The sequence below is a fragment of the Camponotus vicinus genome, unplaced genomic scaffold, assembly GCF_025532165.1.
Source record: "Camponotus vicinus isolate PSW18456_S1 unplaced genomic scaffold, iyCamVici1.0 SCAF_7, whole genome shotgun sequence".
Classification (NCBI taxonomy): Eukaryota; Metazoa; Arthropoda; class Insecta; order Hymenoptera; family Formicidae; genus Camponotus; species Camponotus vicinus.
Window position 1 is genome coordinate 5,684,323 of NW_028141979.1, and position 16,851 is coordinate 5,701,173.

The 16,851-nt window shown below is 31.7% G+C and overlaps 2 protein-coding genes across 4 annotated transcripts in view; one reads left to right on the plus strand and one right to left on the minus strand.

Annotated features, from left to right (window-relative positions):
* Positions 1 to 16,851, minus strand: part of LOC145974009 (midasin) — an 89,587-nt gene that overhangs the window by 46,136 nt on the left and 26,600 nt on the right. The gene's annotated exons all lie outside the window — the stretch shown is intronic.
* Positions 1 to 16,851, plus strand: part of LOC145974015 (uncharacterized) — a 43,682-nt gene that overhangs the window by 11,773 nt on the left and 15,058 nt on the right. The window contains exon 2 of one of the 3 annotated variants that reach the window (XM_083103740.1): positions 6,588 to 7,002. The exons of 1 other annotated variant lie outside the window; for it this stretch is intronic. In XM_083103740.1, coding sequence (XP_082959866.1) covers positions 6,993 to 7,002 — 10 coding nt within the window. In that variant the 5' untranslated portion in view covers positions 6,588 to 6,992. The remainder of the gene's footprint in view (positions 1 to 6,587; positions 7,003 to 16,851) is intronic. One more of the 3 variants, XM_083103741.1, reaches the window with a different exon arrangement.

The window sequence follows — 16,851 nt, forward strand, 5'->3', positions numbered from 1 at the left end:
TGACGAAGGTTTAAAATAGCAGATGTAAATCGTTATGCATGTCATTAAGCATCTTATTCATAAACACTTATATTAATAGCATATTGTCTTATAAATTTTTTCTTCATTTGTGTGATGGAATAATTTACGTATTTTTGGAAGACCAGGAAAGCAAGTTGCACAATAATTATGATATATCTCGCGATCATTGAGACACTTCCGTTCAGGCACGATAAAAAGAATTTACCTTTGAAATTAAGAGTATCCCACGTTTCACGCAACGAGAGGTATGTCGGAAGCGTTTTTCACTAGTATTTCATTTCATGCGCGAAACAACCGACATTTCTCTCCACCCACATCATAATGCGAAACTACCTACAATACCGTACGCATTGAGACTACAGTCACCGTACAAAACAATCGGACAACGACGCGTTTTGTTCTCACATCCGTATAAACATTCATTTACACTGTCGGGAGTATAAAAATGTAGTGTGTAATAGCGGAAAAACGGTTCTCCCCTCAGTGGTTTATATACAATCAAATTAAAAAAATTGCTGCAGGAAAAAAATGCATTCTCTCCCTCTTTCCACGAATAAAATAATATAATCTACGAGGAAAAGTTACGATGGAAAGTATAAGTTATTCTACATTTGTTTTCCATTGTGGAGATTTATGCTGACCAAATAACATAAAATTGGAAAAATTCAAAAATCAATATTGTATATAACTGTGATTAATCATGTTTACGATTTTCCAAAAATATTTTTCAAAAATACACGCATTTATAACGTTTTATTTGAAAAATCTTTCTCTCGATAATAATAAAGACAATATTGAATAACTTGTCGTAAATATTCTGTATTTAAATAGTGAGATAAATTACATTCTTCAATTATAAAAAAAGTTAATTGTTGTGAGTAACTATATCTTTCATAATAATTATATTGTTTTGTTTTCCACAACGATAACACATATACAATAACAAGTGAAATATAGGATGAAACAAAGTTTGCAGACAGACATTAATTAGAGACATAAATTAGAGTTTGCCTCAAAATAATCACGATATCTCTTTAACTTCGCGTAAAATTATTCTGCTCGATGAAAAGTTAATGATCTCGTTTCAAAATTACGATGAGATACATATATATTTTCTTCAATGGAAAACATCAAATAAAATAGTGTATGGATTTTGGCGAACTAATAAAGTTTGTTATCATATAACATTTACACAATAAAGAAAATTGGAAAATTGGAAAATTGGAAAAATTAAAGAGAGAGAGAGAGAGAGAGAAGCGAGAAAGGAAGAAAAAGATCTAAATTCTTGAAATCTGCAGGAAACACTGCGAGAGAAAATAACACTTCAAATTCTCAATAAAAGTAGAATCCAATAACAGAAAAGAATCTAACTAATTGCTGTCAGTAATTGTTGTTGCATTAAAGTACATTTAACATTTTTTTAATTACACAGCTATTTTCACCGTGATATTTTTATTTGAACAGGATCTTTTCTCTTTAATTTTAGCGTGCGTTAAATTTACAATTCAAATTGGCAATATCTAACATAATTTTAACTCTTCCAATTTATATAGAATTGAAAGGAAAATAGGCTTAAAATATATGTAGCTAATATAACGTCGCTTTTTCATATAATTATCGATTAACAAATATCGAATTAGTTCCGGATTATACGTGCCATAAACGAAAATTATCCGAGGCACCAAGCTGCTATAGATAGGACGACTTGATTGTGTTACGACAAAATCAATATTCGATTAGCTCGTGTACGTATCGCGTCGCGTTCGCGGGAAATGAGAATCATTTCGCATTGATGGAACACCAACGAGTGCGTGAGACGTGAATGGTACGCATGGACAAATAGCTTGTCAGCTGTGTCATAGTTAAACGTGTAAGTATATACGAGTACTCGTTGGTACCTGAAAGCACTACAAAGAAGCGCTTGACTCGAGGAGATTCGATACCTGTCAATCCGTCCGATAATTCAAGTCACGTGCGCGTGCCGGACCTGCATCCGCGCATTCAAGGTATAAAATATAATTTAATTAAAAAGATAATTTATTAAAATTAATGTTTTAACAATAACTCGCGTAATTTACCTTCTGTTTGATGTATTTCTTACAAAATGCACGAGCGGAATTTTACGATCTTAGATCTTTCCAGATTAATTACTCTCAGTCATAAATATATAATTATCTTTTTTCATTAGAGTAAGTGCAATACAACGGAGAAGAGAAAATTATAGTTTTATGATATTACGCGTATTAACGCAGATTAATCAGTCGTATTAAAGGCCAGCAATATAAGTCAATTTATGTCATTCAGTAGATAAATGATCTGACTATTCATATTTATTATTACGAAACATGTATGATATATGGTAATGATTCTGAAATATAGATCAATGAGAATAGTCGTCACTATTTATCGCATAATAAATTATTCATAGACAAACAATGTCACTGCTGATATTTATACTGATCTGCTAACGTTGCAAAATGTTAACGATAATATTGCCGATATGATAATTTGCGATAAACGCACGTCGACAAAGGACGACGTTAAGCCAACTGTGATGAATGGGCAACGAATCGAGAATGAATCGATTAACGACAATAATGAATGGCAGCCGTGCCTCCAACGTCAGATCGGCGGAGATATGAAACCGGCTCGTCGCTATCCAGCTATCCCCTGGGATCTATCCCGGTCATATCCCGCAAAACCCTCCGAACGAAAAGTCGATATAGCAGACAATGGGTCATCCAGGCGTTTTCAAAGTTTTTCATATGATTTTTTTATTCAGAAGGAAGAAGAAAACTTGCCGAAATCGAAAAGAATTCCACAGAGACGGTGCGCGAAAGTTATTGATTCGTTCGTAATAAATGGGACGGCTCGATTGTAATTTTTTTGTAACATGTAAATTTTTGTAATATATTCTCGTTAGATTTAATATATTTTTTTTTATAATAAAAAAATTTTAGCATCATTAAAGAGAGAAGGAAAATGTATATTTTAATTTTATATCCTTAGAACGTTGATGGCTCACAAGCAACTTTTTGAATACACAAAAGATGCAATAAAAAATGCAATAAATTTGTCGTCTCTTTCAATTCTTTAACATTTTGTATCAGTTTCGACAAAGTTCCAAACATTATGTAAAAACTTGAACAACATGTTGATAAAATATTAAGTGACAAATACGCGAGGAATAGATTGATTTCCGCAAAAGTTTTCTAATGCGAAAAAAGTGTATCATACAGAAGAAGAAAACTTTCCAATATTTATTCACGGCCGTAAAAATAGGTTGGACGGCTTTGAGACGAAAGAAATTTCGCGACAATGTCTCTGTGTTCGCAGAAAATAAAATTTTTTTTAAATATTAAAATAATGGTTCTTTTACGTAAATTTTGGGTCATGTAGGGAATACATTAGTTGCAAAATAATATATTGAAGAGCAAGTATAAAACGTTTGCAAACTCTGTTTTTTGCCACGATAGGAAATAAATGTATAAAGACAAAGCAGTTAATCACTTCTCTCTCTCTCTCTCTCTCTTTTTCTTTATCTTTTTTTCTCTCCGTGTTTTTTTCACCTTTCAACTAGCACAGCATCTATCTGAGAGTGATTCAAATATTAATTAGTCATTAAATTGTCGTCACGTGATAAAACTGTTCATGAAAATTAGAAAATTTATCTAATAATGCAAACTTAAAAATTGTTGCAAAAATTTCCTTTTATTTCTCTACTCTAATCAAGTATTTTTAATATTTTATTTTATAAAACGATTTGCGTTAAAATAATCTATTAAGTTATATATTCTGTTGTTAAATATGCCATAGTTGTGTAAATCGGAAATTTTGAATGGTTTCCATGACATCAGATTCTTACACGAAACATTCGATACATATCGATACATGTAATGCATATCACTAATTAGTTAGAAAATGGTTTTCAATTATGTTACAATGTAATGGCTAATTGTTTCGATATAATTATATTCTGAATATATATATATAGATTTAAAAAGTACGTAAATACAAAAATCGCATTAAATATAGTCGCGATTAAATGTTAATACCTATAAGATTTTCCCAAAAAATTTATTTTTACAATTACTTAGCAAAGGCTAAACTTTTATTACATCTAAAATTTAATTAATCAAAATCTTTCAATTTTCAATAATTTGTAATTCGAGAATTATCATCTTTCATATCTTAAGAAATTTGTAAATTAAAGAATGATAATTATTTTGAAATATTTACTATCAAGTAGTTATACAAATAAAGATCTCATATTAAATTGTGACAATTAAAAATATATATAAAAATGTTTAAATTCTCTTTATAAGCAAGATTGGATTTCAAAATTTCTTCGAAAGTAATTCTGGGATAATATAATTTTTTACGATAGTCAGCACCGATTCTATTCAGTATACATATTTAATAGCGATAAGATCCCGGATACAATATCACGAAATTTCTTTTTTTTTTATGGAATGTTCCTCGTTGTGAAGCCACGCGCAATAACATTTACATATTCACAACATTAGCACTGAAATGCAGTTTCCGGGAAAACGTGAATTTACTTGTGTATTACATTAAAACTGCTAAACTTGCCAAACCTTTCCATGATAAATTTTCACTATTTGCATGCATACAATGACGTTCGCAAATTTGTGAATGCCTGATTTAACAGAAAATGTAATAATTAAAATTTTGGAAAGCGCTTGTTACATTATTGTAATAAAAACAATTCATTAATTTAATCATCAATATAGTGATAATAAAAAAATATAATATTATCAAGTAAATTTCTTCGTCCATAAATTTCGTTATATTTCTTTGATTTATTAAAATTCCTAAATCTTTGACAATACACGTCTGTTTTATATAATATAATACAAAAACAGCAAATACTTATGTTAGAATTGTACATGCATATCACTACAAGAAATAATTTATCATTAACGAAAAGATCTTACAAAGATGCATAAAGTCAACATTATCTGCAGCTTTATACAGATTCTTCTCAAAGAGACTCCACGAGTCTAAAGGGATAAACCTTTAAAATATTCCAAACGAGGAATACGTACGTGTTTCGATTTCCAATGCAAATAATTCACATTTCCGTCTCTTCCTTGGAAAACAGAAATAATTAAGAGCATTTGATCTTCAATTATCTGTTAATTAAATCTTCAATTTCTCGCGAGTGATTATTGCGGTCAAGCAAATGTTTGAATTTTAAGATTAAATATATTTGATCGTAGCCGCTGGATTTAACATATTTGCGATAATCAAAATTACGATTTTGCACATTTGATCGCAAATATTATTCAATTTATTCGCAGTTTATTTTGACCGTGAATCGATATCATTTTCAGAAAATTTTATTCCATCGTAAAATGTACTTATTATCTTTTTCGTATTAATATGATAGTCAATTGATAAATTAAAAAAGTTTTACTATTGGAATAAAGATATCTGATATCCAATTTTTTTGAGCATATGTAGTTTCTTACGATTAATCATAAAAGAAAACATGTATATATTGTCCGTTTTATGTAGCATCTATCTCTTACAATTTTCAACAATTGTCCTACAGACATCCAACCGAGCAAACTTTTTGATTTACATTCACCAAGATTAATTACATGCAAGAACTTGAGAAAACATCATAAATATGAGTAAATTCAAATAATAAATCATTCTATTATCAACAATCTCGTAAAACGAATAATCCGACGTCCCATCCATTATTTTACCCCATGAAAGTTCCTCGCTACAGAAATCATTAAGCACAATATTGCAACGAATATCGCATGAACTTTAATGCTTTCGTACTATTATTATCTCTGGAGCAAATATATATATATAATATTTTTCTAAACAAGATTATTTTACGAATTAATAATACTAGGTGAGCGATATAAATTATATGATTATTTTATATAGAGGTATAATTTATACGAATAAAAGAAAAAATTTATTTTTTTCAGAATAACGTTTGACTAAGAGAATAAAAAATATCGCCAGTATTTCGAAATAATCTCGTATGATTCATCGTTCAAAACCCATTTCTGGTTCGTAAGAGCTAATCTCGAAATTGAAAAACGCCCGCGGCTTCGTGCCGACGGTTTGATTCGATTAACAACTCGCACAGAAATAATTTCATGCCGCGTTACACACCTTCATTAACCCGGAATCTCGCCCCAGAATTTCACGAGATTTCACGCTGCCGGATGCGTTCATTGCGACGATATTTCTGACACAGTTAGTGGCCTCTCCTTTTCCGCGACACGTCGAATGCCGCATCATCTCTCGAATCGCGCGCGCGTGCTTCGGAATATCTTTACCTCTTTTCGTTATAAGTTTATGCAAAAGTAGGCATAAATATAGGCGAGCTCAATTGTTACTTAAACTCCGACATTTAAAAACCATAACGAGTCTTTTCCATTATATTAAAATAATAAAATAGATTGTGTAACCATATTTTTTTTCATCAAACTTATATTTATATATAACGGAGGAGAATACGAATATTAAACTAGATATGTTCAAAGTGTCATTTGTTACAAATTCTTTATCTACAGATTACATTTACTTCCGATACATTTAGACGATTCGTCACGTTCTCCTGAGAGAAGCGACGCGCTCAGCAGGAAAAAATCACCATCGTAGCTTAACGAGGCATCGATGATTAACGAGACGATATCGATGATCGGAAAACGCGACATTCGACACAGAAACGCGTCCTTAAGAACGACAGCGGGTGGAAAAGATGACGCATTTCTCGCACGAAAGGACAACGGATCAAGAAAAAGCATTTTACACGTCATCGAGTGCCGCCCAGGATCATCATTGGCCGGCCAACTAGATACAAAAGTGCTCGGCGAAGAGTAAGAGCGAACCGGGAAGAGAAAGGGAGAGAGAGGAAGCTGCTGCAAAGAAGGCGAAGAAAATCGCCGGACGAGAAGAAAGCAGAAGAGACGAAAGAAATGGCTGCCGGTAAGTGGAAGCGGAATGTGAGCGAATTAAGCACTCGCAGCAATGCACAATGCACGATTATTGAGGGCAAAAGGAAGCGAAGGAGAGCGAAGCGGTAACACACGCCTTCACGTATTAATAACAGCAGGGACTCGCGCCCAGAAATTAAACTTCTCTTTCGCTTCTCGCGTCAAAGAGCATTCGCGCGAGTAGCGCTTTGTGGCCGCGCGCGATCGATATCTGTCATCCAGTACGCGCTCAGCTGTTCCGTTGGCTCTCATACGCCGCGTGGTTAAACGCCACTCTGCTTGACTCTCCTTAGACCCACATATAGTCCCAATTAGTCCACGCACAAATGTAACGCAAATTTTTAATTGCCCCGCCGGCGATCGAGTTGCGTCAATTCTCGCACGGTCTGACTTGACTCGCCTGTTTCCACTGGAACGCACTCTTAGAGCGCGACACGACGTAGCCATAGTACGTGTTTGCACTTCTTTTTTTATGGAATGACGATACTTTTTTAATATTGCTATCAAGAAGATATTATTGCACAATTTTCGCGGTATTTCAGGATGAAGCGATGACAATGGTAATTAGATTTGTTACACCGTAATTGATTAATTGCTGCATTAATTCTTATTCAATCATAGTATAATCTAATTAATTTCTATCAAATTAATTTTTTTTATCATTTCTGCAAATTGCAATAACGCAACAAGTTATTGATTAGTTTCGAAAGAAGTTCTGGCATCTCATTATCAAGTCCTTTTTTTATATTATTCATCAAAAATTCCGGAAAGCTTTCGCAAGCGTCAATCTTATTACATATAATTCTGCATATATAATTTTGCTATGTATAATATGTCTTACGCAAATATACAATTCCTGCCAGCGCATAATTCATTATCATATATTTGCCTCTTGTTATCGGTAATTGCCAGCGAACGTTAGCATCCATCAGACACACATCAGACATGACAGGATTAGCAACGTGTGGGAGATACGTAATATATCAACGATATCGCGATGAAGCGAAAATTAATAGTTATACATGGCATATAAACCATTTTGAATGAAATTATTATTCAACCAAGTAAAAATAATTGATGTATTTATAATCATTTATTTCTTTATCATTTATTTCAAAAATTTCTAAGCGCATTAAAGAATTAAAAAATCTTTAGGTCAATTATCCTTATCTATAATATTGTTAAAATGTTTAAAATTTTATTTTTCACAAGTTTTTAGAAAAAATATATAGTGAAAATATTTATCAAAATTTATTAAAACAAAATTTCTCTCTCTCATAGAATTAAAATTCTCTCGCGAAAAAAATTAAATTTTTCATCACGATTCTCTTAATATTGCGCGTTTTCCTACATTGCGTTTAAATCGTTCTTCTAAAGAGCTCTTAACATTCGGTGCATTCATGAAGACGCAATAAGCTTATTCGGGTTACGTGACCTCGCATCAATCCGCCTGCATCTTTGAATCGCTAGAGATGCAGTAGTTTTTTTCAGAAAGCGTGGCAAAATGGAAGGCAAAAGAGATTTGCCAATTTCAGGTGAACATTCTTCAATTTCGATTTTCGCCGGAAATAACTTGTATTGTTCTTTTTTTTTGACGAACATATTTTTCGCGATAGCGAAATAAGCAATATTGCAATATTATCATAAGTAATGCGCATATTTTTTGAAGGTATAGATTAGATTTGTTAGTCTTCATTATCTAAAAGATTCTCAATGATTTGCATAAAATTGGTTATCATACCTTCTCACATTAATTATATACAAGTCTAAAATTTATTAATATTTTTGTATTCTCGTATAACCATTTGTTCGAGACATAATTACTTGATTAAGGTTTCTACAGCTCATTTGTATGTCAAAAGATTGATTACAATGTCAGCAATGTGCGTATTGACTTAACGAACACGCCTTGCTACATTTCAGCGCTAAATGGCATAATAAATTGAAAGCTAAATTTAAATTTAATTTACGTTGTGGAATTATTAGCCAACCAAGTTAAAATAATTGATGTATTTATAATCATTTATTTCTTTACCATTTATTTCAAAAATTTTTTTCGATAGTCATATAAATTAAATGTTGCATTATACCAAAAGTTAAATCTAATTCCTAATTTTCATAATGTATTTGATCAAATAAGAATAAATAGTATATTTATGAGAGATTTCCTCCTATGATAGACAAAACTGATTAAAAGGTGAAACTGGAATTAAAGCTTAAACTTTTGCCAGTGCAATAGAGAAGTTTTCAGAATAACGCAGAAAAATTGATCACAGATATTGCTCTAAATTAAAAGGTTGTGAGAACGTTTAAGCTTTCTTAACACAGTAATATCACTCAGAATGAAAAAAAAAATATATAAAAATTTGTAATCAAATGTCATTTCCATCGTAGGTCACTAGAGAATTAATAAGATGGAGAGGGAAAGAAACAGTCATGACTCGTTTGCCGCGCTATGATATTTACCATAAGCATGCAGTATGACGCAGAATTATGTCACATCTCTATAGAGCAACTTGAATACTATGGGAATACACACATGCCAGATACATAATATGCACGATACGCGTCCATGAGCATGAGCAATCAACAAAATGGACCATTTGCAGTAAGCGATTAATGGTGATAAATGATAAATATTGAGAATATAAAATTTTTATTGATTCTCTCGCTGTATCATTGTTGTATCATAAGAAATAAGATAGTATTAATGGCGAAAATGACTAACAAGATTTTTTTGAAATACAAAAAAAAATATATCTTAACATTCTTATACATTCATTCTCAAAAATGATGAAGAAGACTTGCGACAGATTCATGAAATTGAAGAAATATTCGAACGTGTGAAAATCCAATGCATGGAAAATGAAAATCCCGTATGCTCGCTTATTTTATCATGGCAAGCATCCGCGAAAATTGTATCTTCTATATCGTCGGTAAAAGCTCGAGTATCACATGGGATATGGACCACTCCTGTCGCGATATATTTCGTTTCTCTCCGGGAATATATAATTTCGCTTCGATATACACAGTGTGAGCGTCGAGAGAGCAAAAGACAATTTCACAAATGGATCTTTTTTTATCCGAAGGCTCGAGCGGTGGTCTTTGTAACTGAAAATTCGTCGCATCTCGCAAAAATCTGCGAAAACATGAAAGCACATATTGAGCAAAATCGCCGGTTATCGCTCGAGGATTTTAGTTTCTTGTAAGAGAAAGTTGCAGGCTATATATAACACACTAAATTGAAATCTGTTTCTAACTTTCCACGAACAGAACTTTGAAAAGAGTACAATTGTTTCTTGCAAAATAATTTTATATCGCGATGTATTTTTTATTAGGATTTTTATAAAAACTTTAACTTCGTAAAACTTTAACATTAGTAAATATTCTAATAAATCGTTACTATTTTGTTACTATTTAAGAAATATTTTCTGAAACATTACTTCAAAGAAATAAAATGTGCTTTGCTCGATCCATTTTATTTCTTACAACTGTTTTCTAAATTTATATCTATAATGTATCATAATCAATCTTAAAAGTTTTTCACGATATTTCCAGTGAGATAATTTACGCTTAATGTGCAAGTGGTCGAAAAAATTTTCTACCGGCGCAATTAAAACTAAAAGAGGCGAGAAAAAGTTACAGCGCAACCATGCGTAACTACACGTGACATTTATTCGGAATTGCCGGGAATTGTGAAGTTATATAAAGGAAATAAACACGATTTTAGTTCTTCATCCATAAGGGAGTTGCAAACTATATATAATACATTAAATTATAATCTGTTTGGATTTTAAGACGAAATTTATAAATTAATCGCGAATGTAACGCGATACGTTTCCAGAAAACTGTAAAACCGCACTTTACTTCGCTGTTTTTCGCATCTTCTATTTTCTATCGCTCACGGCAAAACGCAAGTAGCGTAGCTTTGATCTTGAAATTACTTTAGAGGAACGTAATTCGATTTCAATCTTAGAATATGAAGGAAAAGCTTCGTGTGGAAAATTAGTAATGTAGATTCCCAATTATGTAGTTTATCATTCATGCCGGAGCTTTTTAATACGCCTCTAAGTATTTTATAATTCAGAACTCTTTAATGGCACAAAGCACTCATAGACTTTATTTCGTTAGACACGAATAGATATTATTTGAAGCAATCAATGGGAAAAAAATAATTTTATAAAAATCTATTTAACGAGTGTGTACATGTACACGAATTGAAGAGAGCAAGAATAAAATAAAGATTAAAACAGGGCGTTTAATTTGGATCTAGTACATGTAATAGTACATGCAGTAGTGCTTAATTTATTGTCAAACTTTCATCGGCTATTTCGATGTTTTCGCACATTTGCAAACTGGGTTGCACTGGTCACATCGTTAGTATCACGTTGAAGCTCATATTAATAAAGCTACCACTCCATTTTTTTTATGAAACGTGAGATGTATTTTAACGAGTTGAATGAATGTCCATGTATACTAACGGATAGTGAAAATTTATTATATTCGCGCCGACGATTCGATATACAGTAATTATTGTCATTGACAATTTTTTTTCTCCTTTCCTCAGTCAATACATGCTATGGGAATTGTCGAGGATGGGATTAAAAGAATTCCACGGATTCTCTGAGTTGAAGAAAAATAGCTTGTTTATACTTCGTATATCTTCGATAAACCGCAAGATCTATGATTCGAGGGAAATCCGTCTGAAAAATGACCATTTGGGTTGCCCAATTTTGCGGGGTTTAGATAAGAGAGATAATCTTAATGTTCCAGTTAAATTGCTCAGTCGTAAAAATTTTCCGGATGGTTAGGAATAAAATCCTTTTAGGTTTCGTATAGCACATGCGATTATCCGCATTAATGTTATCTAAACGATATTACGTAGGTAACGTTTTTGCTATTAACATCGAGAGAGAGTATTTTAGATAAAATATTATATATTTTGATTTAGGAGTTGCGTAAAAGTTTGTGACAGAAGTTAACCATAAATATGTCATTTATTACATATATGTTCATTCTATATTCACACAATAAATATTTGGCAATATATCTTCCTCGTAGCACTTTACAATATTTCGTAAATAGAATAAATCACGCTGGCGTTTCTTTGCGATGCGAATTTATTCGTGCGCGAGTAGGGAAATTTTCGTGGCTTCCCGCAAAAGTGAACGAACTTATAGACCGTGAGAGGCAATGGTGCGCGGATTATCGCTCCTGCATTAACCATTCTACTCGTCCCATTCCCCGCGGGACATTAGATCCGTTCTGGAACGCTAAACTTGGATATAGGCCAAGATTACACGAAGGAAGAAGCGAATATTAGCATGTTCTTGCATTTTGTAATGTATATAAATCTACGTTGTAGACGTTAATTATTATTATTATCTCATGGGCATCTATAGCGACGAATGTGAATATTTTTTTCGATACTACAATTATTATTAATTATTAAATAATTTCTTTATATTAAATAATCACATCAATATCGGATTTGCATTTTCTTAAATAATAATTAAAAAATAAGAATAACTAAAAGATGACATGTTCAAACGAATTATTATTTTAATTTAAATAGAAGAATATAATTATATTTAAAATGTCTCGAAAAATATGTAAAATAAGAAGAAAGTGTTATTTTTTTATGTTGTTTTTTTCTTTCTATATCACAAACTAAATAGGATTTTTTTATAAGGTAAATTTTAATAAAATATCCTATAGTTCAATATTGCACAAAATGATTTTATTAACATTAAACTGCGTCTGTACAAGTCTTGTCTGCTGCCTTAACTGCGCACGTAATGCTTGTAGATTTAATGCAAAGCAAAAGGCTCACATAATTCGATTTCATGCTTAGAATAGTATGAATAAGATATGCATATGATTTTGAGGTTAGGTTAGGTTATTCATATTAGTCATACGTTATGTTTATGGTTATTCATTATTATATTTATTCCGATATTTCTAACGTTAAAGAAAAATTATGTTAATCTTTAACTTGAAACAAATAATAAATATACAAAATTCATAATATATATTTTAAAAATAATATTTATTTGGTAATTAAAATTTTCTTTATAACACAATATTAAATTATATTAAGACGATAAATGTATTTAATAATACATTTAAAAAAATAAGAAAAAATAATTTTAAAAAGTTAGAAAATTTGCACAATCTTACTTACGTCCCGAAAAAATAAATGTTTTTAAAAATTTATATTGATTTATAAAATGTATTAATATTCTTATTAAGGATAATTCTACATTCTTTTATATAAGACAGATTTTTATATAAGACAAAGAAAGATTGACTCGAAAATATTCTCGCAGAAAGCATTGTAAACATTGAAACTAAATGTACTAGACGCTGAAAATACTGTATAATTTTGCTCTATTCAGCGAGAAGTCTAGTTGCTAAAATATTTCTTCTGCTTGAAATGTATTTCGATGCAATAAAACGAAATGTTGTAGAAATATTCTTATTGTTTTCATTTAGTTTTTAGTAAATTTGAAATTAACTTTTTTAACAAGAAAATTTAAAGTTTGAACAAAAAACAATAAAAAATTTAATTAATTTTAATTAAACTTAAGAATATAGCTTTAACAGAGAGACATTTAAAATTTTTCATGACAAATAAAAACTATTAATAATTTTAATTAATTTCGAGAATTTATATACTTTAAGGATTAATAGTTATTTATAAATAATAGCAATCATAAATTTTCATTGAGATAAAGTTGATTTCAAATTCGTCAAAGAATTTATAACTGAAAAAACACTCATAGTTTTAGAGCGCAGATTAAAAGATAAAAGAGATGAAAAATTACTTACAAAACAAAGCATAAACTGTACGACAGTTTCACAATCGCGTTGCCATTTGTATCTCGACGAGAAAGAAAACATCGCGTCACGGTCGCGATCTGTACCGGGGAAAAATTTAACTAGTTTATCGCGATGTGCGATGTGACGCGATAATAAACCACCCACTATTTTTCTCGCAACGCCTGCACGACCAATGGGATCATGCAAACAATATCGGTTTACGGCAAGCGAGAAGTTATGGCGATAATTATCGGACTTTGTGTATTCGCGACCAGACACGCTGATGATTAACGAACACTTCGCACGTTCCATTTGCCTCATCAACGCGTGGAAACGCTTTACAGTGTAACCACGGTGACGAGTAATCGTCGCACGGAGAGTGTCGTCCCCGACTCGATCGTGAGTTCTCCGCAAATATTTAACGCCGTAACACGAGGCGTCCAAGCGGCGCGAAATTGCGGATTTGCGCCCGGGAACCACCCGCCATAAAGTTGATCTTGTATCATAAGCCGTGAGAAAAATTCTCAAGTGAGGCATTCATCTCAAAAATTTGGCGATTTAAAAAATCAATATGATTAAACGAAGAAAAGATTCCTCTCGTAAATCATAATTTTAAATCGTCGACTTTGTAGTTCAACGAATAAATGTCTTTAACGTTTACGAGATATGTTTGCAGGTCCGTCAAAATAATTGTTCATAAAAATTGTTCATATAATTTTGTAAATATAATTTTAAAGAATATATAGGAAATATTAAAACATTAAGACTTAAAAAAATATTAAAAAATTATAATTCAGAGGACGTCAGATCAAAATTTGTTAATATTTGATATGCAAATAAGATTGTTTAACGCATATATATGCATAAAAATATCTTTGATGCTTGATAAAAAAATCTGCATATATAAGTATGCGCTGTAAAGCTCTCAGCATACACTGAGAATTTGATATAAAAAATCGCCCAACAATTATCCTATTATATAATATATTTAATAAAAGTAATATATATTATGCATAATATCCCGATTTTTACAGAAAATATTTCATTTTTTTCCCACTCATATGAAGCATGTTATTTTATATACAATTAATGTGTCGTTTATAAATATTTGAGCTTTGTAAAGGATAAGAAAACACTGCAAGAAAGTGTCACATCAAACTTGAAAGCAAGAGATAATAACGCGTGCATTGATGTCACTGTTTGCATAAGGAACGCAAGAAGAATGTGAAGAAAACCAGAACAGCGCGTCCCATACGCTGCATATCTTTCGCAAAGTGATACTCAGGTTCCTGTTGTAGCGACTATCCTTTAAATTTTAAATAAAACCTCGGACTTGCATGAGCGAGAACTCACTGTTCAGACAGGTAGACAATGAATTCCCATTGCCGCGGGTGAACCTCGCCAGCAAGTCAGCCTCGAGGCAGCGGATGTATTCCCATGGAATTACCCAGTTTCGAGTCGCCGGAATAATATTTGGAGACCCGCGGGGATAAAATATTCGTTTCTCAAAAGTCGGAATAAATTTTACGAGGGAGAAGGACTAGTGAGGGATCTGAGGAGAAAGAGGGAATAGGGATTACAATGACAGGAGTGACGAAGGGTGGCTAGGAGCGGTGAGAAAGAATCCCCTCAGGTTTATGTTTCGACAGGACGTTCATGGAACATTGAGAAGAGTAGAAGGTAAAAGATCACTTGGATTTTAATGTCAACTTTTTCGAGCTAATGTATATTTTCTGTACGCGATAAAAATATTTTTTTAGACATTTAACCGCGCGAGAAAATACAAATCGTGTGAACTTTTCATAGATGTTTTGCATACGTTTTATTTCGAGCAATATGAGTTCATGTGATATAACTCTGCTTTGAAATATATTGTAAGAAAAAATTATACTATGTAAATTATATTATGTAAATAATATAAAAAATATAAATAAATAAATATATATCTAAAATATGAATAAATAAATATATACATATGTAGATAAATATATACATATGTAGATAAATATCCGTGCTTTCTTACAGGCAGATATATTCGCGATACTTTTTAAATAAACACTTTCAAAATATATAAAAATATTTCGGTTACATTTTCTCTTATTAATTTCGTACGATTTGGTAATTTCTATGCTTAGCAGCAAACAGTTTATTGTCAAATAAGCAACCCATTCGATCCGAATCCGATGAATATCCGCGCATGAAAGCAACCCGCACAAGACCGAAGATATTGAACACCCTCCATCTATAGCTATTGAAATTACGAACCATTGCACAGCGATGGTTTATATGACGGCAACCATCGGAAAGTCGCAAAAAGATGGGAATTTTTGTATCGAGGTTTTATGGATTCTTCGGAAGCCACACAGTCGCGACCTCGGAAAATAGGTTCTTAAACAAAGGTCGGAAGAATGCCTTCTATACCTTCGAAATTCCATTTACCCGCCGTAATACTGAGAAAAATGCGAGAAAAGTGATATCGATGTTGATAACAGTCAGCCATTCTTTGATGCCGCAGAGAATGTTGTGTTCTTTAGGTTTCCTTTAGATCTCTTTTATTTGTTTATCTCTGTCACAAATTGAATTCAACCCCAATTTTTACCAATTTGAGAAACACGAAGCATGAGATGTCATTTGTAAAGTGTGGTACGAGTAAATAGAATTAATCTCGTAATACTGTGGTTAGATTGCAGTAATTACTGCGCTGGTCAGATTAGCTTGTGTAATGATTCGGATTAAGTCCTGTAACGAAGTGATTAATGTAATCGTAATTTTGCATTAGTATATTTAATTAATTGACTAATGAATTTCAGAGTAATCTTTTTAATCATAAAGTTAATTCTCTAGTGGCCATTAAAAATATGAATTAATTTTTCTACCGAGATAAAAAAATAATGAATTGGTACAGAGTTTTATAATAATAATAAAAAATAAAATAAATCCAATTTAAGTAACATATCGACAAAGTTTAAAACCAGCTTGGGAAATCACAAACATCGTAAATTTTTATACATGTAAGAGA